This window comes from Hylobates moloch, unplaced genomic scaffold (assembly GCF_009828535.3).
Source record: "Hylobates moloch isolate HMO894 unplaced genomic scaffold, HMol_V3 SCAFFOLD_9, whole genome shotgun sequence".
NCBI lineage: Eukaryota > Metazoa > Chordata > Mammalia > Primates > Hylobatidae > Hylobates > Hylobates moloch.
Window position 1 is genome coordinate 1,851,065 of NW_026652284.1, and position 23,234 is coordinate 1,874,298.

The following is a 23,234-nucleotide window of genomic DNA, read 5'->3' on the forward strand; positions in this document are numbered from 1 at the left end:
CGTTGGCTGAATTGGCTGCCCTGATGGGAGAGGGCTGCTTCCCCGAGGCCCTGCATCGTGCCTCGGCATCCCCACATCGCGCCTCAGCATCCCCGCATCGCGCCTCGGCATCCCCGCGTGAGCTCCTGGCCTTGGCATCCCCGCATCGCGCCTCAGTGTCCCCACATCGCGCCTCGGCATCCCCGCATCGCGCCTCGGCGTCCCCGCGTGAGCTCCTGGCCTTGGCAACCCCCCTTACTGCACCTTCCCAGGCCAGATGCTCCGAGAAGCCAAGAGGCCTCCCAAGGAGCCCGTCACAGGCTTCTGTGTGCAGACAGCAGCGAGCCACCGAGCAGAGCTCCAGGGAGCGGCGTCAGAGAGGCCTTGGCCGAGTGCAGGCCGAGCAAGGGAGCTCTGGCAGCCTGTGGCCCTTGACCCTGTCTACCCGGACCTGCTCCTTCGGGCCTAGGCCCGGCCTTTGCTGTCCTCGGTCTTCCAGCCCATGACGTGGACACGCTCCTCATGCACGGCTTTGGTGTGCCCTGACCTGGGCAGGAAGTTAGAGCTGGGCCTGAGGCCAGTCTGCTGCCCGGCCAGGGAGGGCGGTTTGCGGCAGGGGTGTGAGGCCCAGGGGACCCCTTCCTGCAGCCTGGCCCGGTGTCCGGGCTCCTGGAGAAGGGCGCCCACTGGTGCAGTCAGGGGCCATGCCTGGGAGTCAGAGTCCAGGCAGATCCTGGTGACAAGGGGCAGGAAATTTTGCCCAGCTCTGGGGTTCCACGTGGCCTCTAGGGCCACCAGGATGTGCCGGGAGCCAGTGAAGCAAGAGCCAAGGAAGCCACAATCGGGAGGAACCTGTCACCTGGAGGTGGGGGGGTGCGACTTTCAGAGAAGGGCCCAGGCTCCCGCTGCCTGCTGCGCAGGAGGCACACTCTGCGGCTTTCTGCAGCCCTGGGAGCCCCTGGGAAAGTCTGAAAATCAGGGCCCTTGGCCACAGATCTGGGGCCAACTTGGAAACTGCTGTCACCTCCTTAGTAACCCCAAGAAATGAGAGCCAGGGTCCAGTGCTTTCTGTAACAGCCCCAGGCACAGGCACAGACGGGTGCAGATGCCAGCCCCAGCTCCTCTCCCGGAGAGCACAGCCTGTGTGTCTTGCCCCATGGAGCACCCAGAGAACGTGCCGGCACCAGGGAGGCCTCTTGCCCCCAGCCTGGGCCTAGGAACTGTGGGCCACATTGCCGAAGGAACCCTCCCAGGGAGGCCCCTCTGCACCTGCAGGCATCCGCAGCCCAGGGAGATGACGGTGGTTTTGTGACTGCTTTCCCAGGTCGAAGAAGGTCAGAGCTTGGATTCTTGGCCCCAAGCCTTGGGGAGGTGACCACCGCGGACACCCAGGTGCCCTGTCCCCAGTGGGCAGTCAGCTTTAGGCCTTGGAAAGCCTGAGGGGTGTTCCCTTTTGGGGGAGCCTGTTCACCTGTGGGCCCTTGCCGGTGTGGGCGTGCGAAGAGTTAACGGCCGCCCTGCCCCAGCCCCTCTGTCTGCTGTGGGGTTATCATTCCACATCCCCGCTGAGCGCTGGGCACATCTGCAGGCCCAGCTGTTCCCGACTGGCCCTCACACCTGCTTTGGCTTAGTATCCCTGCTTGGACAAGACAAGGCTCATTTTTCAACCTTTAAAAGTTTCTGAAGAAGAACCCAGTCAATCCCTTTCTCTCGTGGCTGAACTCCCACCTGGAGGCGCTTCCAGCAGTGGGGCCAGGGCACCTGGTGCCGCCTACTGAGGACCCTGGTGCCCCCAGCTGCCCAGTGCCCTCCCTGCAGCCGATCCCATTGTCCTGGGAGCTGTCATCCCTGGGGGCCCAGCCCCCAGCCTGCTGGACACCAGTCCCCCACCCTGGGGCCAGGTCCCATGAGGACCACAGCCAGGTGCAGCCTGAGACCCACTGCCCAGTGGCCTTCCCTGGGGATGGAGGGGCTGGGCTGAGTGGGGCCTCCTGGCCACGGGGTCAGCAGGTGGCAAGGCCCAGAGAGGAGGCAGAGCTCTTGGGGAGGGTGGGCAGGTGAGCCGAGCAGGCCAGGGTCTCCACCGCATCACGCGGGCCCCTTTGGGTCTGTTGAGGGTCTATTTCAGATCGTGTCCCCAAGGCCCCACTGGGCTGGGCCCCGTACAGGTGCAGCATGGGGGAGGCACTGGCAAGAGATGCTCAGAGATGGCACCAGCCGTGAGCAGGCCAGGCTCAGGCCAAGGGGCAGGCTGGGCTGCTGGGCTGTGTCTGTGTGTTTATGGCGGAGACCAGCGTGCCCAGGAGAGGACTGGGGGGAGTTCCGGGTGAGGGGGGAGCTCCGGGTGAGGGGGGACCCTGGCCTGTGCCCATGGGAACTGCCCATTTGCCCATCTTGGGGCCAGGGTGGGGGCGGTTGCTGGGCTTCTCTGTGCCTCCTCTATCTGCACCCCTCGGCTGGGCAAGCCAGCAGAACAGGCCTCCTGACCTGGGCTGCGAGTCACAGGCTGCTTTGCTGGCCAGGCCTGCCCCTAACTGGCCACAGCGTGCTGGCCAGGGTTCACGCTCAGAGAAAGGACACATTGCCGCCCCGAGTCCTGTCCCTGTTCAGACCCAGCCAACCCCGACAGGGTCAGTGGGTGGCCAGGCTCTCGCCCCATGTGTCTCCAGGCACCAGTAGCGGCTGCTGGCTCCAAGGCCATTCTCCTGGCTCCTGTCACCTCTTCGTGGCAGACGAGGGAGGAACGGGTCAGTGTCCTGCGTCCTCTGGGCCTGGGACAGGTGAGGAGCCCAGGTGCTGGCCTGTCCCCACCGGTGGCCTTTCAAAGGGGATGAAGGCCTGCGTGGGACGCTCTGTGGTCACTGGAGATAGAGCCAGGAAGAGACTCTGTGGGCTGTGGAGCATCCACGATCTTTTCAAGTTAAAAAAAATTAATTGACTCCATCTGTGTTGGCCTAATGACTAATTAAATGACTAATCACAGAAGTCTTAATTAAGCCCATTTTTCTTGGAGCCGAGGAGGGAGGAGGAGCTTGGATGCCGACAGCCACCACCGAGCAATGACATACAAGGTCGCCGTGCACACTCGTGCCTGTGGTTGGGCTGATGGACCCCGTCCCGGGCTGATGGGGCTTGGGTGATGACGTTTTCCTATCATGAAGCATGGAATCAGGATTTCTGGGGCCAGTGCCACCCCCACCATTCCTGTGGAATTCTCCTGTGTGGCTGGGCAAAGTCACGGACACGTTGATTAAACCGAGTCCCTCTTCCGCAGCTGACATAATTTCACATCTTTTCAGAACCGACAGGGCTTTGTCCTTTTGTGGAATTCCGTAACACGCCTGGAATGTCTCTGCAGGAATGCAGCCAGAGGCCCTCTCAGAAATGCGTCCCCTCCCAGGGCAGCAGGCGGCGGGCACGTGCGGGGCCCTCACGTCTGGTCTGTGTCTACCGCCCACTACAGGGAGGGCCATCCCGTCCACGCTGTCTCCCCTCCCACAAGCTGGGGTTCAGCCCTAGGTGGACATGGGGCTCATGGTGAGGCAGCCACTTGGCAGCCAGATTCAGCGGATGGCACAGGAGCCCCTCGTGTAGCCTCCTCAGAGCCATTCGGGACCCCTCTCCTGATCAGCACCTCTCCCTGTCATCCTGCCAGAGGCAGCACGGGCCAGGGCAGCCGTGGCCCTCCAGGCCTGGACTCTGCCCCACGTGGCCACAGGGGTGGGTGGGGCTTCTCCTGGGGGCTCCCTGACATCCCTGGACGTGCTGGGGGGGTTGGGGGTGCCCTGGCAGGCAGGTGCTGGGCCTCAGCCTCTGGCTGTGTCTGTAGGGCCCTCGCGACAGGACCCTCCTTTCTGGCCACCCTGCACATGGGTGACCAGGCCCTGGAGGGCTTCACAGTGTCAGAGTGTGCCTGGCGGCGGGGGGGTCCTGGTGGCCTTGGCTGGGCTCTGGGAGGGCAGACATGGCCTCTGTGCCCACGAAACCCGGGCTTCCCTTGGGGCACAGCTTGTGAAGGAACCTTGGCCCCTCTTTCCTCTGCCTATTTTAGGGAGCAGTCAAAGACGACTTTGCAGGATCCTGCTGAGAGTTGTAACAAAGGCACGCGTTTCTCCCACGTGCACCGTCCTTCTTATGTAACCGCTGCTGTGCCTCTCCCACCCCTGCGCCTCTCCCGCCCCTGCGCCTCTCCCGCCCCTGCGCCTCTCCCGCCCCTGCGCCTCTCCCTCCGCTGCGCCTCTCCCGCCCCTGTGCCTCTCCCACTGCTGCGCCACTCCCTCGTGCGCCTCTCCTGAAATTACAGGCTGGTGTGTCAGTTTTCATTTTTGTCTTTTTTTTTTCAGTCATTTCTATTGTTTGGAGCCTCCTGGATGACAGTGACAGGCTCTGATGTGGGCTTTGAGGGGGCCACCTGGTGGGGGGTGCACCAGGTGACCTGGTGCTCACCAGGTGCCCAGCGGGGCTGCCTGTCCTCCTGAGGGCACCGGCATCCCCCAGTGGATGCTGAGAGGAGCTCCTGTTGTGCAGCTGTGCAAAGGGGACACAGATGTGGCTGTTCTGAGGGACAGGTGGCTCCCCCAGAGCCCCGGTCTCAGCACACCTGGTGAGCACAGCCCGGCCACCCTGACCGTTGCTCATGGACTCCAGCATTGGAAGGAATGCTGCCTGTCCTTGGTCCACACTTGGGTCCTTCCAGTGGGACGGGCGACCCCTGGTCCTGGTCTCACTGCTTCTCCCATTGTCCCCCTCGGCAGTTCTGTCCTGACATCAGCCCCACGCAGGCCGCTAGGACCTGGGCTTCTACGATGGAGGAATGGGCGGTGCTGTGAGGGGCACGGCAGACCTCTGGCATAGGCCCAGATTGGGGGCCAGGAGGGCGCGACGTGGCGTCTGGACACGGAAGGGGTCACACTCCCGTCTCACTTGGTCTTCTGTTGTCCACACTGCAGAATCTCGTCTGTGCCTCGAGATTTGGAACAGCCAGGAGAACTCTTTGTTAGCTCCTGTTGGGATCCATGAGTGAGTGAGGCTTTGGGGCTTTGTGGGGAGACGAGGGGAGGAGCCGGAGCCAGGACCCCAGGGTCTCAGAGGGGCCCCCAGGCTGCGCCTCGAGGGGCCAAGCTCTGTCGGGGGCTGGGGCTGGGGCTGGGGCTCCGTGACCTCCATGGGGTGCAGCCCACCAGGCTGCCTACGAGGGTGCCTCTAAGCCTTCACCCAACTGACCTCTGGCCAACCCCCACGGGTCCCTCAAGGGGCTCGCTCTGGAACTGGAGAGTGGGACTATAAAAACACGGAACCCAGGAAGCTGGCATTGTTGGGGTCCTTAGGAAGGATAAAAAGGTGACCACATGTTGGGGGGGTGACTGGGGGTGGCCAGAATGTTCCAGGCAGGAAGTGCAGTGAGCGTCGGGCTCCAGCCTAGAGATGCTCCTGGTGCGTAATTATGCCGGCCGGTGGGCGCGTCTGGCAGGGCCTGAGCTGGCCCCGCTGCAACAGGCCGGGGACAGGCCCCACATCCTCTGTGCCCAGCAGTGGGGATGCCAGCTGGGACCCAGCAGCCGGGTCAGCCCCAGGCCCAGCTCCCGAAGCCTCCTCCCCATTATGGAAAGGGGGTCCCCAGCAATGGCAACTGGGGACAGCTGGTGAGTGAGTGACAGCTGAGTGCAGTGAGTGGCCTCGGGCCTGGAGACGCTGGAACAATACAGGACCGTGCTGGGGTAGGGGCTCGTGCAGAGCAAAGTCGTTGGTCACAGGCCACACTGTGGGGCGACCCGAGGGAGGTCTCGGACCTGAGGGGTCTCCTGGGACTCCAGGGTGCTAGCGGCAGGATCCCGGGTCAAGGCGCTGCTGCGGCCCCTGCCCTTCTCCATCCCATTCACAAGTGTGTCTGTCGGAAGCGGCAGCCCCAACGGTGCCAGGAGCTTCCACCCTCCGGCCCTGCCTGCCGACAGTGAGCCCTCCCCTGTGCCTGGCATGGGCTGAGGACCCTGCCTGGAACCACTCGGCCACGACACAGCGAGGGTTCCTTGAATGCAAACCAGATGCAGCCGACTGAGTGTTGGAGGGCTTTGGATTTGCCAGAGCCAGGTTGGCTGCTGGAAAGAACGGCTTTCTTAGAATTCTGAAAAGTGGGCTCTTTGGGCCCAGAGCCAGGTCTGGACGCTGGTTGGGGGAGCTGGGACCCAGACCAGAGGGAGGGGTGCGTGGGAGACCCCAGAGCTGCTTCCTCACCGCAAAGCAGGCAGAAGGCACGGGGGCCACAGCTGGGGGAGCCCCAGGCAGGGTCCCCCACTCTTTCCTAAGCGGGGGCCATCGCACAAACACCCAGATGGGTTGTGGGGGGTTTCGGCGGGGACAGAGCTGGGGAGGCCCTGGAAGAGGTCGTGAGGTTGACGCCCTGGTCAGCCACAGTTGAGGGCCTCTGGGTGGTGGGAGGCAGCAGGTGTAAGAACGGTAAGGGATCACGTGGCTACAAGGAACTGGTGGTGGGGGCCAGGCTGCGGCAAGGACAAGAGGCACAGGCTCAGGTTTGTCTCTAAGTCGCTGCCACCCCATGATCCATGGCGGAGAGGCCTGCAAATGTGCAGCCCTTCACCTCCGTGCTGGGTCCTCACCCCAGAAGCGGGCAGAGCTTACGGAGAGTTCACGATGGGAAAGACTCCCCAGGGCTTCCGTACCCAGAAGACGTAAGGCCAGCTGCACAGAGAGGCGGGGCTCCCTGGGGGGAGCAGGCCTCGTTTTGGGCTGCCTGCCCCAACACGACGGGAGGGCCCTGGCTGTGTGGCCGTGGAGCCGGCAGGAGGCAGGGGAAGCGGCCGCTGGTCACAAACTTGTGCCCCGAAGAGACGACATCATTTTAACACTGAACACTCCGACTCCGCGGCCACGTCGTCTTGGGATTGAAACAATCCTAGTCCAACGACACTTAACTTGAGGGCAGTGCGAGCCCTTTGTGGGCGTGGCCCAGGCTGAGAGGAGACGCTGACCCCTCCGTTCTCTCAGGCGGAAAAGAGTGAAAACCTTCTTTTTTGCTGAAATAAGACGCTCCAACATCACCCTCAGCGTGGAGGTTGCCACGGTTACGGAGCGAAGTGGAGGTGCCGCCCTGGGCGTTCGGGTCTGTGCGAGTCTGTGGGAGTGACTCTCAGAATGTCTCGGCTTTTGGCTCTTGCAGACGGTCCTGAGGCCGAGTCACTGGGCAAACAGGGCCCCCGCGCCTGCAGGATCTTGGCTGTTTTTTTAGTCTCTGCTTCTCAAGTTATCGTACAAAGCGAGTTTCATATTTAATTCACAAACCAACAGAGGGCGGCACCTCCCCCATGCGTGAGTGGCATCGAAGGCCTGCCAGTGCCAGCACCTTGGCAGCCCCTGACCGTTCCCCACGAGGGGCCTCACTGCGGGGGGCTGCAGCAGGACCTTCTCCCGCCTCGCTGGACCTCTTCCCTGGAGCCCCACTGCTGGGCCTGTGCTCGCTGCCTTGGCTATTTCCATACCCGCCCCACCCCCGGCGGAAGCAGGAGGCGGCCCCGGCACACTCACACTCACACTCACACTCACTTCTGCTTCTGTTTGCTGGAAGGGCAGAGGCAGAGAAGGTCTCGAGGGCCCAAGACCCCGTGTTGGTCCCAGGCGGGCGCTGAGGATGCCTGGAGCCCTCCTCTGCCCCTGAAGTCGTTCTATGGCCACGACGGGGGTCTGGTTCTCCACCCACCTGCCTTGCCCAAGGCCCCCGGTGCCACCCCTGTCCCAGGAGGGCTCATGTCTCTCAAGAGCAGGTGATTTTTCCTGCAGGGTCTGTGCACCGCATCACCAAAATGTTTTGCTCCAATCAGGAATCCCAAATGTCACAGCTTCCACCCAAAGAAACAAGAGCGAGTGCCTGGCAGGTGGGTGGGAGCAGGGCGGGTGCTGGTCACTCTGCGAGCAACCTAGCAGCTCCTTCATAGCGTGCGGGGCCAGGCGAGGGCTGGTGGGACAAGCCACTGTCTCCTCGGGCTCAGGCCAGGAGGGACAGGTCCCCAGGGCACATCAGCCGGGGCCTCCTCGCCTCCACAGCCCAGCCCAGCCCAGCCCAGCCCAGCCCAGCCCAGCGCGCGGCTGCCTCTAATTTGTAGACAGAGTTCCAATTTGAGGGGGGAGCTGTTGCTGGACCCCGAGCCCCGAGCCCCAGCTTCATCCTGGTAGAACCAGCCGGTTATGGTCCTGCATATGCTGTGCCCGTAGCACTGCCAGGCCCAGGATGGTGAGATGTGACGGCCACAAACCCCCCACGGTGTCCCTGCCTGCATGTGCCGCAGTGTGCATCTGGTCCCACTCCTGTCTTCCAGCTCACAGAGTCCCCTTAAGCCACTGCCCTGAACCCTGGCCACCAGCCGCCTTCCTCTGGGAGCCCCCCGGCCCCTCCTGCCTCTCTGCTTTTGCTTGCCCACGGCCTGGTCTGCCCGGCGGGTCTGGGAGTTGTGGTGATCGAAGCAGATGGACCGGCTCCAGCTCCGCCCACTTCGTGCCAGCCCAATCAAGTTGCAGGGCAGCTGTTAGCCCCGCGAGACCCTGTTGGGGCGCTCCCTGAAGCGAGGCCTGTGTAGGCTCACTGTGTTCCCAGACCAGGCCCTTGGCTCCCTTGGGCCTTCCCCGTCCTCCTGGCCCAGCTGATGAGGAGGCCAGAGCTGACCCTCCAAATGCCTGCAGGTGGGGTGGGCTGATCCTACCTGCTGCCTCCAGATGGCTCCTGTGCGGTGAGTGGTGTCCCCCTGGGGTGCAGGTCGCCTCTGGATCTGCTGCCTGCCTTCTAGAAAGATTGGGCAGGAGGAGGAGAGGCTCAGGAGGGGGGGCCCAGGAGCTCTGCTCGAACCCCCCCGGGGCACACATGGCCCGGGTGTTGAGGCAGTAGGTGGGCAGGGACCATCTGAGTGATGTGGGGTGGCCTCCCCGCCCCCCGTGGGCACCCACCTTGTGGAGGCTGTCCAGGAACAGGAAGGGGTGGTACCCGGGCGGGGGCGGCCCCAGGAGGACATCTGTGAACTCGGCACAGCCCTGCTCCACTCGCCGACAGGCCCTGGGACAATGGGGCGCGTGTCCCCTGGCTGAGGAGACAGAATGAAGAAAGACCATATGAGGGGCTCGGGGCGGAGATGGGGGGAGCCCCACGGGGCTGTGCCGAAGTGTGGCTCTGGCCAGGGCAGCGGGCACAGACGCCAGTCACGACACCGTCTTGGTGGGGGCAGGTCAGGGGGCAGGGACTGTCCATCCTGGGTGCTCCCTCCAGCCGCCGACGGGGGAGGTGGGGGTCCTCTGTGTCCACAGCCCCTGGCGCCCCCGCCCCCTTCTGAGTCCACCCCAGCGCCTGGGAGCCAAGTGCTTTGCGGTGGGAAGGGTCTCCCATCAGCAGCCCCCGTCAGCCGAGGCACTCGCTTCCAGGGTAGGGTCGGGGCCAGGACCGGGACCCTGGCCAGAACGGCCGGTGTTCAACAGTATAGCCTCGTGCCCTCCTCTGAGCGCAGCATGAGGAGGAAGTCGGTTCTGCTCCAGCGACGTGTCGAGATGGGCCTGGCGTCAGGCCTCGTTCTCCACAAGCGTGGAGGGGAGAAACCGGGGGTGGCTGCGAGTCCCTCCAAGTGGCAGCAGACCCTACGTCCTTGGGCATCAGAGGAGGGTGTGGGTGGGCTCAGCCTGCGCATCCCTCAGTGGGACCCCTGCAGGCCCTTGTCCAACCTAGCTTCTTCCAGCTCCTCTCCCAGGGTCCCAGGATGCGAGGTATGGGGGCTCCCCTCTGGCTTCCCCCATGCACAGATGGAGCTGCAGCCCCCAGGGCCTACCCTGCTGTCTCTTTTACAAGGATGGTCAGTGGCTGAGCCTGAAGGAGATAACTTCAGCGCAGCCCCTCCACACACACACACATCAGAGCCCATGTTCCTACGAGCAGCTCGGAGCTCTCCTGACACCGCTGCCCCGAGGGCCCCCCACTTGCACACACCACTGGGAGGAGGTGCTAGCAGGAGGCCACAGGATGTGATGAGGGCTGGAGGTCAGCACCAGAGCTGGCTGGACAGGGGAGTTCTGAGAGGGAGGCAGGGGCTGGGGCGGTGGCTTGAGGGCCACAAATGAGTGTCCCCACCAGGCAGTGACACCATCAAAAAAACAGAAGAGACCCAGCTCCAGGGTGAACAGAAGGGTGGAGCCAGGACAGTGCCCAGGAGGGAAGGAGGAGTCAGGGGCTGCTGAGGGGTGCTCAGGAGGCCGGGTCTGTTTGGGCTCAGCTTCATTTGAGGCCAGATCCTAGGAGGCGGGACCCTCACATGGGGCCCTGGGGGAGCCCCCTCCGTGAGGCTCTGAGTGAGTGGAGGGGCACTGGATAGGACCTTGGGGCTGGAGGCATTAATGTCCCTTTCCTGGAGCCCAGCTTCTGTAGGGAGCGACAGAGACGCTAGGGAGAGCCAGCCTCAGAAGTATTTCCAAATTAAGGTGGGAGAATTATTTCTCTCGGAGGTGTCTTAATTTAATCATTACGGTGCATGACAGAGAGAAAGTCTTCCCTTCTGCAAGGACACTCTTTAAGTGACATCCTTCTTCCAGCAGCTTTTGCTGGCCCGGCACTATTTACGTCCGGGCAACGGCTGGGAGCTGCACTGCTAATGGCATAATTTCCATTTCTTAACGCACCGATGGTTTCCACGTGGACTGCACTGGAGCTAACTCGGACTGCGTCTTTTATCGACACCCCCTGGACAATAAAGACGCCAGCTCTGTATCCTAATCACGCGGACGCCCTCACCCTGGGCAAGGTGACCGCTCCAGAGTGGACCCAGATCCCGAGCCCCAATTATGCATGGTTCACACGATGGCGGGGCCTTCAGACCTCCACCTGCCACGTGCCATTTCCAGGGGCAAGGTGGGAGTTGGGAAAATGTATTTTTAGAAGCCCAGCAGGCATTCCTGGTGTGCAAATAAACATACATGGAGCCTGGAGGGTTCCGACCAAGCTGTTTGAAGAGCCTCCTTTGCCTGGTGATCACGATGGCTGGTGCTGGCACCTTCAGGCAGGTTCTCACAACATCCCCGCTCTCCTCAGAGTAAAGGCTGTCGTGACTGTCCCTGGCTGATCAGCAGCCGAGGCTCAGCCGGGTGAAGGGAGCCCTCCCTACGCAGCACAAACAGGAATTAATGGCTTTCAGTGCAGCAGGAAGAGGACAGAGGACATCAGGGCCTGTAAAGCCGGGTTCCTTGAGCCCGTGTGGGTTTGACACGTGGGGTCCCCTGGAGGTGCAGCCAGAAGCTCTCCTCTGTGCAGTCCCTGTCTGAGAGCGAAGAGGAGGCCCTCTGGGTTGGCCAAGACGCTTTTTGTTGCAAGCAAGAGAAACGAGAAATGGTGAAAAGCGGAAGGGGAGCATCGTCCCCAGCCTTGGCCTCAGAGGAGCCTTCTAGATCCCAGCGCATCTGGACCAGGAGCCCACGCCATGTCTCTTTCTTCTGGATGTCACCTCCCCTTCTCTCAGGCTCTGACCACCGCATGGCACAGGCCCGCGGAGGGGGTGTTTCTGCTGCCACGCAGTGGGGACTGCCTGACCATGAGAGACGGAGGTCCACCTCGGCCATGCACTCCCCGAGTTGGGGCTGCAGGCTGACCGCAGCGGCCCCTGGGTCCTGGCTGTGACTGCCCACCCCGAGGTCAGCACCGCACCCGCCAGGTGCTCAAGTTGAAAGTTGGGGGTCAGCCTCCAGCTGCCCCTGCACCATATTCTGTGCAGCCAAAATTTTTGCAGCTGCAGCAACAAGGCTGACATCAAGGCTGCCTTCAAAACGTATCTGTGCCTGGACCCCCAAGGCTCCCCACTGCCCTGCCGCACCTCCACCAGGCCCCAGTGTCTCCCACTGAGTCACTGGCACTGCCCTCAGCTGGAGCCCAACTCCTGGGTCCCCCTCGCCCTTCAGTCCATTGTTTACAAGGGACCCTGACACTGAAGCCAGGTCAGTCCCTCCCCTGCTGAGGGCCCGGAGCTCAGCCTGGCCTGGCCCCTGCCTGATGCTGGGCCAGAAACACCACACAAGCTTGCACATGCCCTAAAGAAAACGAGGGCACAGGAATGCCCAGCCAAAGTGTCCTGTGGGGCTGCTCCCTGTGGAGTAAGGCTTGGAATCCACTCGGCTGCTCCTGCTCAGGGCACCCTCTGTGCAGAAACAGGCGCCTTTGCCGCACGGCTTCTCCGCATTTGCTGAAGACGCAGGTTTTCCAAGGCTGAGCCCGGGCTCTGCCGTTGACATCAGGGTGGCCCTGGCCTGAGCCCCCACTTGTCCCCGGTGTCATTGGCTACAGATGGCCACTGTCCCCACAGGCCCTGTTTCCTCCTGCCCCGGGCCCTCAGGTGACCTCGGAGGCTGCTGTCCCTGGGGAAGGCTGGCCTCTCCTCTGTTCACACCCCTCTTTGGGTGGTCACCTCGCTTCCCATGGACACAAGCACCACGTTCAGCCAGATGACCCCTCACCTGCCTCCTCAGGGGCCACACACCCAGCCCTGGCGGCCAGCAGCCCCCTCACGCTGTGTCCTGCGCCTCCCACTCCTTGCAGACACCAGAGCAGACCTGAGTCCCTCCTCCAGCTCAGCCTCCCCTTGCTGAGGGGCCTGCCCTCCCCCTGGTCACTGACTCCTCCCCTCGCTCCATGACACCCCTCTGCCCATACAAGTCTCCCCAAACTTCTCGGATCCTCCTTGTGGGCACCTCCTTGGCTGCAGTCCTGGGGTCTGGGCCATCATCTGTGGCTCGGAGGACTGCAGTGGGTCCCTAGGCCTCCAGTACCCCGGTCCTGTCACCCACTGCTTGTGTCCAGCACATGGAGGACTCAAGGCAGCAGGTGGACCTTGTCACTCACCGGCTCTACATGGCCAGAGGCTTTTCCTGCAATGTGAGCACAGGCCACCACACAGGCCACGATGTGGGCCACCACACAGGCCATGGCAAGGGCCACCACACAGGCCACGATGTGGGCCACCACACAGGCCATGGTGAGGGCCACCATACAGGCCATGATGTGGGCCACCACACAGGCCACGGCAAGGGCCACCACACAGGCCATGATGTGGGCCACCACACAGGCCATGGCGAGGGCCACCATACAAGCCATGACGTTGGGCCACCACACAGGACACCATACAGACTGCCACACAGGCCACGACGTGGAGCTGCCACAGAGGCCACCATACAGGCCACTGCACAGGCCATGATGTGGGCCGCCACATAGCCATGGTGAGGGCCGTCACACAGGCAACCACACAGGCCATGGCGAGGGCCACCACACAGGCCACCACACAGGGCACAGTGAGGGCCGTCACACAGGCCACACAGGCCATGATGTGAGGCTGCCACACAGGCTACCATACAAAGGCCACGACCTGTGGTCGCCACACAGACCGCCACATAGGCCATGGCGAGGGCTGCCACACAGGCCAAAACATGGGGCCCACAGTGCAGACCGTGATACCAGCCACGAGACCACAACGCAGGCTGTCCTACAGTCCTCTCCTCCTTGCCCGTCTCCACCTGGCCCCTCTGGCCCTGGCACTGCTGCTTGTCTGGTGCAGGCTGGCCTTGCCCTTCTGTCCCAGTCCCCACACCACCTCGGTCTGGTGGCCCCTCCCGAAGGAGCCTCTCCCAGCCCGGCTGTGTCCCACCTGTTGCCTGCTGCCCAGCTTCCCCTTTGTGGATCTGTCCCCAGCAGAGCACACTTCCCTGTCTTGTCCCCAGCGGTCCCCAACTGGTCCTGGGCACGCTGCTGACCGTGCGATGGCCAGGTGCCTGGCCGAGCCAACTTGCTGGTCACAGTGTAGCTGCCCCCCAACATCACCCCCTTCCTGGGCATCACCTTGCTCATGCCCCCGTCTGCAAACTTGCTCCCATTAGGCCAAACCACTGAAAAGAAAAGTCTAAAAGGGGCTGGGCGCGGTGGCTCACACCTGTCCCAGCACTTTGGGAGGCCAAAGCGGGTGGATCAGGAGGTCAGGAGATTGAGATCATCCTGGCCAACATGATGAAACCCCGTCTCTACTAAAAATATAAAAATTAGCTGGGTGTGGTGGCAGGCGCCTGTAATCCCAGCTACTCGGGAGGGTGAGGCACGAGAATCGTTTGAACACGGGAGGCAGAGGTTACTGTGAGCCGAGATTGCGCCATTGCACTCCAGCCTGGCCACAGAGTGAGACTCCATCTCAACAAAAAAAAAAAGAAAAAGAAAAGGCTAAAAGTTTGATGGCAAGTACCCCCCAAAGGCATTAAACTCAGGAAAGCCGAGGTGCAGAGACACCTTCGGACAGCGCAGCGCCCACTGTCAGTGGAGATCCTCTCTTCCCCGTCTGAGTGGCGCCCACCAGCCCGAGTGGGCCTCACTCCAAGGCTCAGGGAGACAAATTCTGTGATGGATGCGTCAGCTCATCAAATTCTGGGCTGCACGGGCCCCCCAAAGGAACCACTCATGGTGGAGAGTGAGGGTCCCTGGCAGTGTCTGGGGCACTTCCCGACCCAAGGCCATGCTCTTCACCTCCCGGCCAGGCTGACCCACTGAGGTAGGGCTCCTGGCAGGCATGCTCATCCCCAGCTCTCAGGAGTGACTTCTAAAGCCTTTATGCCAGTTTTAATTACATCAATTACAGCTTTATAAGCGAGATAAAGGTCACCGTACGACCTTGAGGGGCCTCGGGAACTCAGAGGCTGAGCCAGCCCGGGAAGGGATCAGGCAGCTTGACCGCTCTGGAGGGAAATGCTAATTTATTATCTTTTTACGGCGGACTCAATTAGACTCCCTAGTCACCTGTGTAGGGCACCAGGCAGCAGGCGGGGACACCGCTGGAATCAACAAGGCTGCTCGGGCCAGGCCAGCCCCAAGAACAGCCGCGGCAGGCCCAGGACCTGGCCAGGGGGAGGGCAGGCCGAAGCAGAAACATTGACTTCGTTTAAGTGGATTAAAAAAATAAAACGTTATTGGCCCTAAGGGGATGAGAACAGTCTCGTTTGGAGGTGACCAGACACAGGGCATTAGTCTTTAAGAGTCCATCGGTCAGCTGAGAAGCGCGGCTCATTAGAGACACAGGGCGGGGCCTGGAGAAGTCAGCGGGAACACGCCGGGGCACACGAGACACACGGGGGGCCTCTCGGACTCCCCTGCTGTCCCCAGCCGCAGGCTTCGTCCTCACCTCCCTCACCCTCCTCACCTCCCACACTGCAGACGTGGCTCTGCTGACCCAAGCCACCTAAGATCCACGAGGAGGTGTGGGCTGGGCCAGCACCGTGCCTGGCCTCCCTCAGCAGAGCCAGCATGGGCCCCAGCACTGTCACCGAGAAGGAACCCGTGCTGGCCTTTCCTTTGCCTTTTTAAAGATTTTATTTTATTTTATTTTATCATAGAGATGGGGCCTCCCTTTGTGGCCCAGGCTGGCCTTGAACTCCTGAGTTCAAGCAATCCTCCCGCCTCAGCCTCCCGAAGTGCTGGGATCACGGGCGTGGCTCCGCGCCAGCTCCCCTGCCTTTCCTGAAGCATAGAAAATGCGCTTGACCTAAGCCTCCATCTCCAGTAGCCTCCATCCTTCCTGAGTGTTCAGAAAATAAAGGACACTCCAGAGCTCCTGGGGCCTGGGCCGTCGCGGCTGCTCCCGCGCATTTCGCGAGCATGATGCTGATGTTTCTCCACTGCTGCCTTCAGACCTGCCTCTGGGACGTGCAGGCGCCTCTGCTGGTAAAGTTGCCAAGACAGGACTGCTCTGGGCTCTCTCCGTGCCCGTCCACTCCTGGCCTCCAGGAGCCCCCCACAAAGCTGTCTGCGTAGCTGCCAGAGCCGCCGGGCCCTGGAGACGACGCTGCGGGGCGCCAGCCCTGCTGGGGCCAGGCGGGCACCGCTCCAGTCAGGCAGGCGTGGGGCAGGCCCCTCATCTTGCTCCTGATCCTCTGGGGGTGCTGTGCTGAGCAGCAGTGGCCCCTCGAGGACTGAGACTCGGGCCTGGGGTCCTGGCCAAGGTCCGGGGTTCCCTGCGGCTGCTGTCCTCAGGGTTCTCCTCACGTCCACTGTGTTCTCAGGAGCTGTTCTGAAGCTTTCCTGGGGAGGACGGGCCAGGAGCCATCCTGCCACGGCTGTCCTGGGCTGTCAGATAGAGGCCTCGCGGAGGCTTGGAAGCAGCTTCACAGGGTGGCAGGAGGACGCACAGCCGCAGAGGCCAGCTTTCCCGGGGACTGGCTGCCTCCCAAGGCTTCTAAACACCGTGGTGTCCGCCTCTGGCTTGGGGTTTGGACTTCTTTCAGCCAAACGATGAAGAATCCACGGCCCCGTTCTTCCGGAAGAGAATGGAGGAAACCGTGGTCCCGTATCTGCTGGGCAGGATTCCCGCAGGCCTCCCCTGCTGCCAGCTGTGGGGGTGACTGAGGCGGGACTGGGCCTAGGGCTGGCGCCAGGGGCAGGGTGGGGTGGGGGTGGGACAACTTCCCTGGGACCCCCTTCCCGGCCATCAGCCTTCTTTCCCATCCGGAGCAGGAGAGAAAGGAGTGTGGGAGGGCCTGGTCCAGACCCACCAGAATCAGGCCACAAACGCCCTACAAAGCAGAGAATGTGTGTCCCCATGGCCACGGCTGAGGAGGACGTCCGGGGCACTGCCCCCAGAAGCTCCGATGAGCACACTCGACAAGGCGGTGCGGCGAGCTGGCTCTGAGCGTCCCTCACAGGGCCACACTCTCACTACTGGTGGGGCAGGAAGGCCCGGCGACCAGGAGCATGTGTGGGGGCTGGGAAAGGCCTGGGGGACAGGGTGTGGGGCGCAGGAGCCCCAAGGCCAATGCTGGTGAGGAGGCCAGGAGCGGGGACCACACAGACAGCAGTTCCTCTGGAGGGGGGGTCAAGCATGGGCCGGGCCGTGCAAAGGACACATTGGTCCCTGCTGGTCTCTCAGGGCAAGCCTCTCCGGCCTCCTTCCCCGGAGGCCTCGTCCCTGTGCTGCACAGATGGGGCCCGGCCACCCCAGTGGGAAGGGAAAGCGGGAACGCTGTGCCAACTCACAGGCTCTACGAGCCACAACAGCCACCTGCAGAGCCTGAGGGCAGGGCTGAAGCTGGCCATGGAGGACCTTGGGGGCCACCTCCACCTTCCAGCAGCAAATGCCAAGTCCCCGAATGCAGAATTCTGCCAGAGGGAGCATGACTGTCTCTCTGTTGGCACAAAGTGAGAGCAACAAAGACAGCGTCAGCCTCCGGGAGGGTCCACGCGTGCTCACAGCATTCATGGATGACCACACGTGCCCCGAAGACGGCGTCAGCCCCCGGGAGGGTCCACGTGTGCTCACACTCTGCACTCATGGATGGCCACACGCGCCCCGAAGACAAAGTCAGCCCCCGCAAGGGTCTACGCGTGCTCACACTCTGTGCTCATGGATGGCCACACGCGCCCTGAAGACAGCGTCAGCCTCCAGGAGGGTCCACACTTGCTCACACTCTGCGCTCACGGATGACCACACGTGCCCCGAAGACGGCGTCAGCCTCCGGAAGGGTCCACGCATGCTTACAGCATTCATGGATGACCACACGTGCCCCGAAGATGGCGTCAGCCCCCGGGATGGTCCACGCGTGCTCACACTCTGTGCTCACAGATGACCACACGTGCCCCGAAGACGGCGTCAGCCTCCAGGAGGGTCCACACATGCTCACACTCTGCGCTCACGGATGACCACACGCACCCGGAAGACAGCATCAGCCTCCGGGAGGGTCCACGTGTGCTCACGCTCTGCACTCATGGATGGCCACATGCGCCCCGAAGACAGCGTCAGCCTCCAGGAGGGTCCACGCGTGCTCACACTCTGCGCTCATGGATGGCCACATGCGCCCCGAAGACAATGTCAGTCCCCGCGAGGGTACACGTGTGCTTACACTCTGCGCTCATGGATGGCCACATGTGCCCGCACCCTCGCACAGGCACGGGCGGTCCCCAGGCTGCCACACTCTCAGGGTCTGTCTCTGCCCCAGCACCTCCAACCCATTCCTTCCACCAGGCCAGGGCCAGGCCTGCACACCCACCACCCACCACCCACCGGGGCAGCAGCCATGCACTCCCCCACTGCTCCCTGTTGGCGGCTGAGCATGGGCCGGCCTTGTTGGGGGACACAGGACAATTCGGGGCACTTGTCTTGCCTCCGTCCTCCTTGGAGAGCCTTGAGCTCACCCTACGTGGCTCTGAACAACAAGGGCCAGGCTCTGCACCGGGAGACCCTCTTGCCCTGCCAGCCGGACCCTCAGGCCGCTCAGAGGGCCAGTCCCAGCACCTGCCCCTCGCCAGTGGACACAGGCTGCCGGCAGCATCGCTGCTGACCAGAGACGGAGACGAAGGCACCCTAGCCGGCAACATAGGGGCTCTGTGTCCCAGGGTCTCCTCGAGGAACAGAAACTGTGCCCTGAGGGCCTAGGGCCAGGCTGCGGTGAGCAGCTCTGACCCCAGGTGCCCGGGTGCCCATGCCAGCCAAGCTCACGCCAGCAGAGTTGCTGCTCACAGGCCCTGCCAGGGGAGAGCAAGAGCACACACACAGCCAAGTGTATGTGGCCACACACACACACACACACACAAAATGTTTGCTCTTATCTCTATGATGCACACCCCGAGCTCACACGCCCCAGGCCCACGGGTTCTATCTTGTCTCCTCTTTTCCACATCTGCCAAACATGCAGCCTGTGTCTGTGATGAGACCTCAGACAAAGCCACACAGGGAACCTTCCCTGAAAGGCCTGGCCTGGAAGCTTCACAGATGCCAGGGCCCCGGTAGTCAGGGAAAGGCCTGGGAAGGTTCCGAAGTGCTGGGAGGCTGAGGCGGGAGGATCACTTGAGCCCAGGAGTTTGAGGATTACAGGGACCTCACCTGGCCTCGAGATACATTTTATTTTGTTTTTATATATTTTTTATTTTTTGAGACAAAGTCTCGCTCTGTTGCCCAGGCTGGAGTGCCGTGGTGCGTTCTCAGCTCACTGCAACCTCTGACTCCCTGGTTCAAGCGATTCTTCTGCCTCAGCCTCCTGAGTAGCTGGGATTACAGGCGCCCGCCACCATGCCTGGCTAATTTTTGTATTTTTAGTAGGGATGGGGTTTTGCCATGTTGCCCAGGCTGGTCTTGATTTCCTGACCTCAGATGATCCACCCACCTCGGCCTCCCAAAGTGCTGGGATTACAGGCGTGAGCCACCGCGCCCACCCTGAGATAAATTTTAAAGGAAAAGACAAAAAAGCCCCCCCTTCTCCCTCCCCCATCTTGACCTAAGAGGGGTGTTTGGGTGCATCCTCAGCCCCTCAGTGTGCTCCAGCCCCCAGCCGGTCCGAGTACCGAGGCTCCTGCCGGTCACCCCTGCTGGGGTCTGCCCTGGGACGCAGGAGCTGTCCTCCTAGTCTGGGTGGGGCCCAGCGCTCCCTGCCCACCCCGGCCCAGCTCTCACTAGCCCTGAAGGCCACCGTCCCGCTGGCCAGGGCTGGACTGGTGTGGGTGCTCCCTTCCTCCTAGGAGAGGGACTCCTGGGTCCTTCTTGGGAGACGGGAGCTCTTGGGAGATGGGGAACTCAAGGCACCCTACCCAGCTGCACTCCTGGCCCCATGGCCCCAGGACCCGGGATGCCGCCCCCACACAGCTTTGCTGGGGGAGGTGGTTTCCCACGTGGAGTGGCAGGGGGCACGTCCCCTTGGGGCAGCTGGTGGCCAATCTGAGTCTGTTCAGAGGCTGCAACTGTGTGCCACTGCCAAAGTGCCTCTAGAAAGGACAGAATCCAACATGCCATGGAGGCTCCATCCCCAGCTGCAGGCGGCAGATGGCCCATGTGTGTGCTGTGTGGCTGCGACTGCCCCCGCCCCCGATCACCCATCCCGAAGCCACTCCATGGAGGGCTCTGGTCAGGCACAGACTCTGTCTCCAGGGGACACCAGGGAGGGGATCCCGAGTGGCTGAGACCCTGGCATCTGCAGAGGCGCCTCCAGGTCCACACACCCCATGACCTCAGGGGTCTAGGCCATTGCTGCACAGGCCCCAGATGACTTAGAACCACCAGGCCAGCTGCTGGCCCCACGGTCTCGGTGCGGGGGAGACGGGGCCATGCAGGTGTCCTCCCCGCCGTGGCTGCCTGTGTGATGCTCCCGATGGCCTCAGGGTTAGGTTGACTGTGGGATAGGGCCGTGGACTGCACGGCTGCTGTGGCCTTGAGGCTCCTGCTCGGCCCCCGCTGCCCTCATCATCCCCCTGCCACCCTGCGTGCCGGGTGCACCGGTATTTTCCATTTTGGGGTAAATGTTTAATCAAACATTTACAGAAAAGTCACAGGTAGAGTACAAAGAATGTTTTCCCTGGGCTGTCTGAAAGTCCGTTGCTGAATTTGTTCCTCACTCCACGTCCTTCAGTGCATTTTACAAACAGGGAAGTTTTTCGCTTCACATAACCCAGCACAGCCATCCCGGAGCAGCGCACGCCACGGGGTCAGACCCCAGCCTGGGCTTCCCCATGGCCCAGTGATGTCCCTCGCAGGAAGGAGATCAGCCTGGGACCACACATTGCAGCGAGCTGTCATTGTGTCTTCAGTCTCCGTCGGTCTGGAACATTCCCGGGCCTTTCCCTGACTGCCATGGTCCTGGCGTCTTTGAAGCTTCCAGGCCAGGCCTTTCAGGCAAGGTTCCCCCGTGTGGCCTTGTCTGAGGTCTCATCACAGAGAGACCCGGGTTATGCATCTTTGGCAGGAAAGGCATGGATGCGATGCTTACGCCTTTCATGGATGGGTCTGCTCAGCCCACGCTGCCAGGTGGGGCAGGATTTTCACTGATCCAGAACCAGTGGAGTCCAACGTGATGGCTTCGTGAGGGTGGTGGCGCGTCTCCGTGGGGAGCTGACTCCTCCTCCCTCTGCCCTCCGTAGGGGAAGTTCCTCCATCCTGTGCCAGCTTGGATCCGCCGCTTCTCCAGGGAACCCCGGTTCTTTTCAGACATGCACCTGGGTACTGTGTCCGCTCCTGCCTGCTGGGGAACCCACGGGCCCTGGCAGAGCCGGAGAGTGCACATGCACACCCACACGCACACACGCATGCACACACACACGCACCTGCGCAGGCGCGCATGCACACACACACGTGCACGCACACACATGCACACGCACGCACACCTGCGCAGGCACACACAGACATGTGGACGCACATGCAGCCATGTGTACGCAGCCATGCACACAAACGCACAGGTTCACTTTCCTTGCTATGATGCAAACCCCCAGTCCACGCCCCTGAGCGCCAGCCCACGGGTCCCTTCTTGTCCCCCTTCTTTGTGTCCGTAGGCCCTGCTGCACCCCTCAGCACATGGACACCCCCTGGATGCTGCCTCCATCACCCCCTCAGGCTCCGTGCTTGGGGGCCTCCCTGCTCCATTGGGCCCAACACCCAGAGCAGGGGCTCTGAGACCCCGATGGCCACCTCACTTGGCAGGACTTGATGGCTTTAAGGACTGAATTGTTCCAGGCGGGAAGGGGAGGGAAGAATAGGAAAGAACCTTGGAGAAGAGAAAAGGGCCTGTGAAGGAGGAGGGAACCTGAAAGCTTAAGCTTTTACCCAAAAGAGCAGCCACCTCCAAGGAGGCTGCTTAACCCCACGGGAGGGGTGCTCCACCCGCCTGCCGTCCAAAGAGCCCCTCAGCACCCACAAGCCTGCCTGAAGGCAGAGAATTAACCTTGCTCCAGTCCCGGCCCCCTCCAACATCCCTGCTTAGTTTTAGACAGACGCACACCCCGAAGTCTGAGTTCATTTCCATTTTCATCCACTGTTCTGGCATTGGAAGCAACATGGTATCTTTTTATACTGTATTTTTCTGGGACAGTCCCTCTATATGATGTGATTCCTAGAAAAAGAATTTATAGCACAAACATTCCTTTAAAAATATGGCTCTTTCATGCTACTCTGCCATAATTAACCATAGACAATTAATATTTAAAGCTGTTATCACCCCACGAGGCAATAAAATTTCCTGAAATTCTCTGCTGCACATTCAGGCACTTTTACTGGCAAGATTGAATTAGTGGCAGAGGGCACCTTGATTTTTAAAATCATCTTACAATCATGAATTGATTCTTCATAGATCCCATCTGATGAATACTCAAAACCATTTGTCCAACACGTGTAAGAGAAACCACTCAGATCCGTTGAAAATATTCACTGGGAGGGTTTTGTGCATGAAAAAAAAGAAGAAGAAAAGAAAAGCAACCTGACATCCTCTCACGGCTGCGGCCTCTCTACGTTCCCAAATCCAATTCACGGGATTGTTTGAGGTGCTGGGGCCCAGCCAGCCTGACAATGTCCACCCACCATGGGCAGCACCTGCACTCCAACTCAATGGCCCAAATTATGGGGCCCAGGCAGGCACCCCACTGACACCAAGGGACACAAAAGGGTTCCGCGCTGCAAGCTGTGGGCGGGAATTACAAAAGGTTAAGAGACTAAATATAAAAATCCTTTGAATATAAAATCAATGTGCTTTGTTACTAAAATCTGGGTGCTGTAATTTAACCAAAATAGGGTTTAGAATATCTGGCAATAGTCCATGTCTTGGAAATCATCTTTTCTTCTCAAGGAAATGCAAATCCTTATTTGAAAGTTAAAAACAACTAAACAACTGAAATATTTCATATCAACAAAATAATAAAATACTATGATGTGCAATTATGTATCACTGACATTAGGCCTCCAGAAAGAGAAAGGATTTGCCCTCTTTGTCGATTTATTTGTACGAGTGAAAGGCAGGTTTCTGGAGGGTTTGTTTCTGGCTGCTGTCGGGACTGGGAGGAAAGATGCCTGGGCCCCCAAGTCCACGTCAGTTTGTGGGGGGCGAGTATGAGCTCCTGGGAGGCCTGTCCCTGGGGTGGGGACGGCTGGGCTGAATTTCCAGCCTCTTCCACGGACAGTGGAGCGAGCGAGGCCTGTGCTCCCCACAATCTGGGCATGGGGGGCAGGGCTGGAGGTGCTCCTGGGAGACCCCAGTGGCCTTGACCCAGCAGGAGGTGCCTTCCGGGGCCTGTTTCTTTCAGTCCAGAGACCTTAGGGGTGGCACGGGGGTGGCATGGGCGTGCTGGGCATCTGTGGCAGGTGTTTATCGGCCCCTGGCTGTCGCCCTGAGCTTCAGAACACGTTGAGACATTGGCAATTGCTTTAAAACGGGAGGCGGTGCGGCTTTGCTTTATTTTAGGTCTGACTCATGTCCGTGCTCTCTCGAAGCCTCCTTCTCTCCCTCCTCTCCCCAGG

At 61.2% G+C, this 23,234-nt stretch overlaps 1 protein-coding gene across 7 annotated transcripts in view; it reads right to left on the reverse strand.

Annotated features, from left to right (window-relative positions):
- The window catches only part of MORN1 (MORN repeat containing 1), a 69,267-nt gene that overhangs the window by 6,377 nt on the left and 39,656 nt on the right, over nucleotides 1-23,234 (reverse strand). For 6 of the 7 annotated variants that reach the window (XM_058444579.1, XM_032758673.2, XM_058444576.1 and 3 more), the window contains 2 exons: nucleotides 8,929-9,062; nucleotides 8,688-8,767 (listed from right to left, as the gene is read on the reverse strand). In XM_058444579.1, coding sequence (XP_058300562.1) covers nucleotides 8,688-8,767; nucleotides 8,929-9,062 — 214 coding nt within the window. Of the gene's footprint in view, nucleotides 1-8,687; nucleotides 8,768-8,928; nucleotides 9,063-16,628; nucleotides 17,155-23,234 lie in introns of those variants that run through there. The other variant, XM_058444578.1, reaches the window with a different exon arrangement.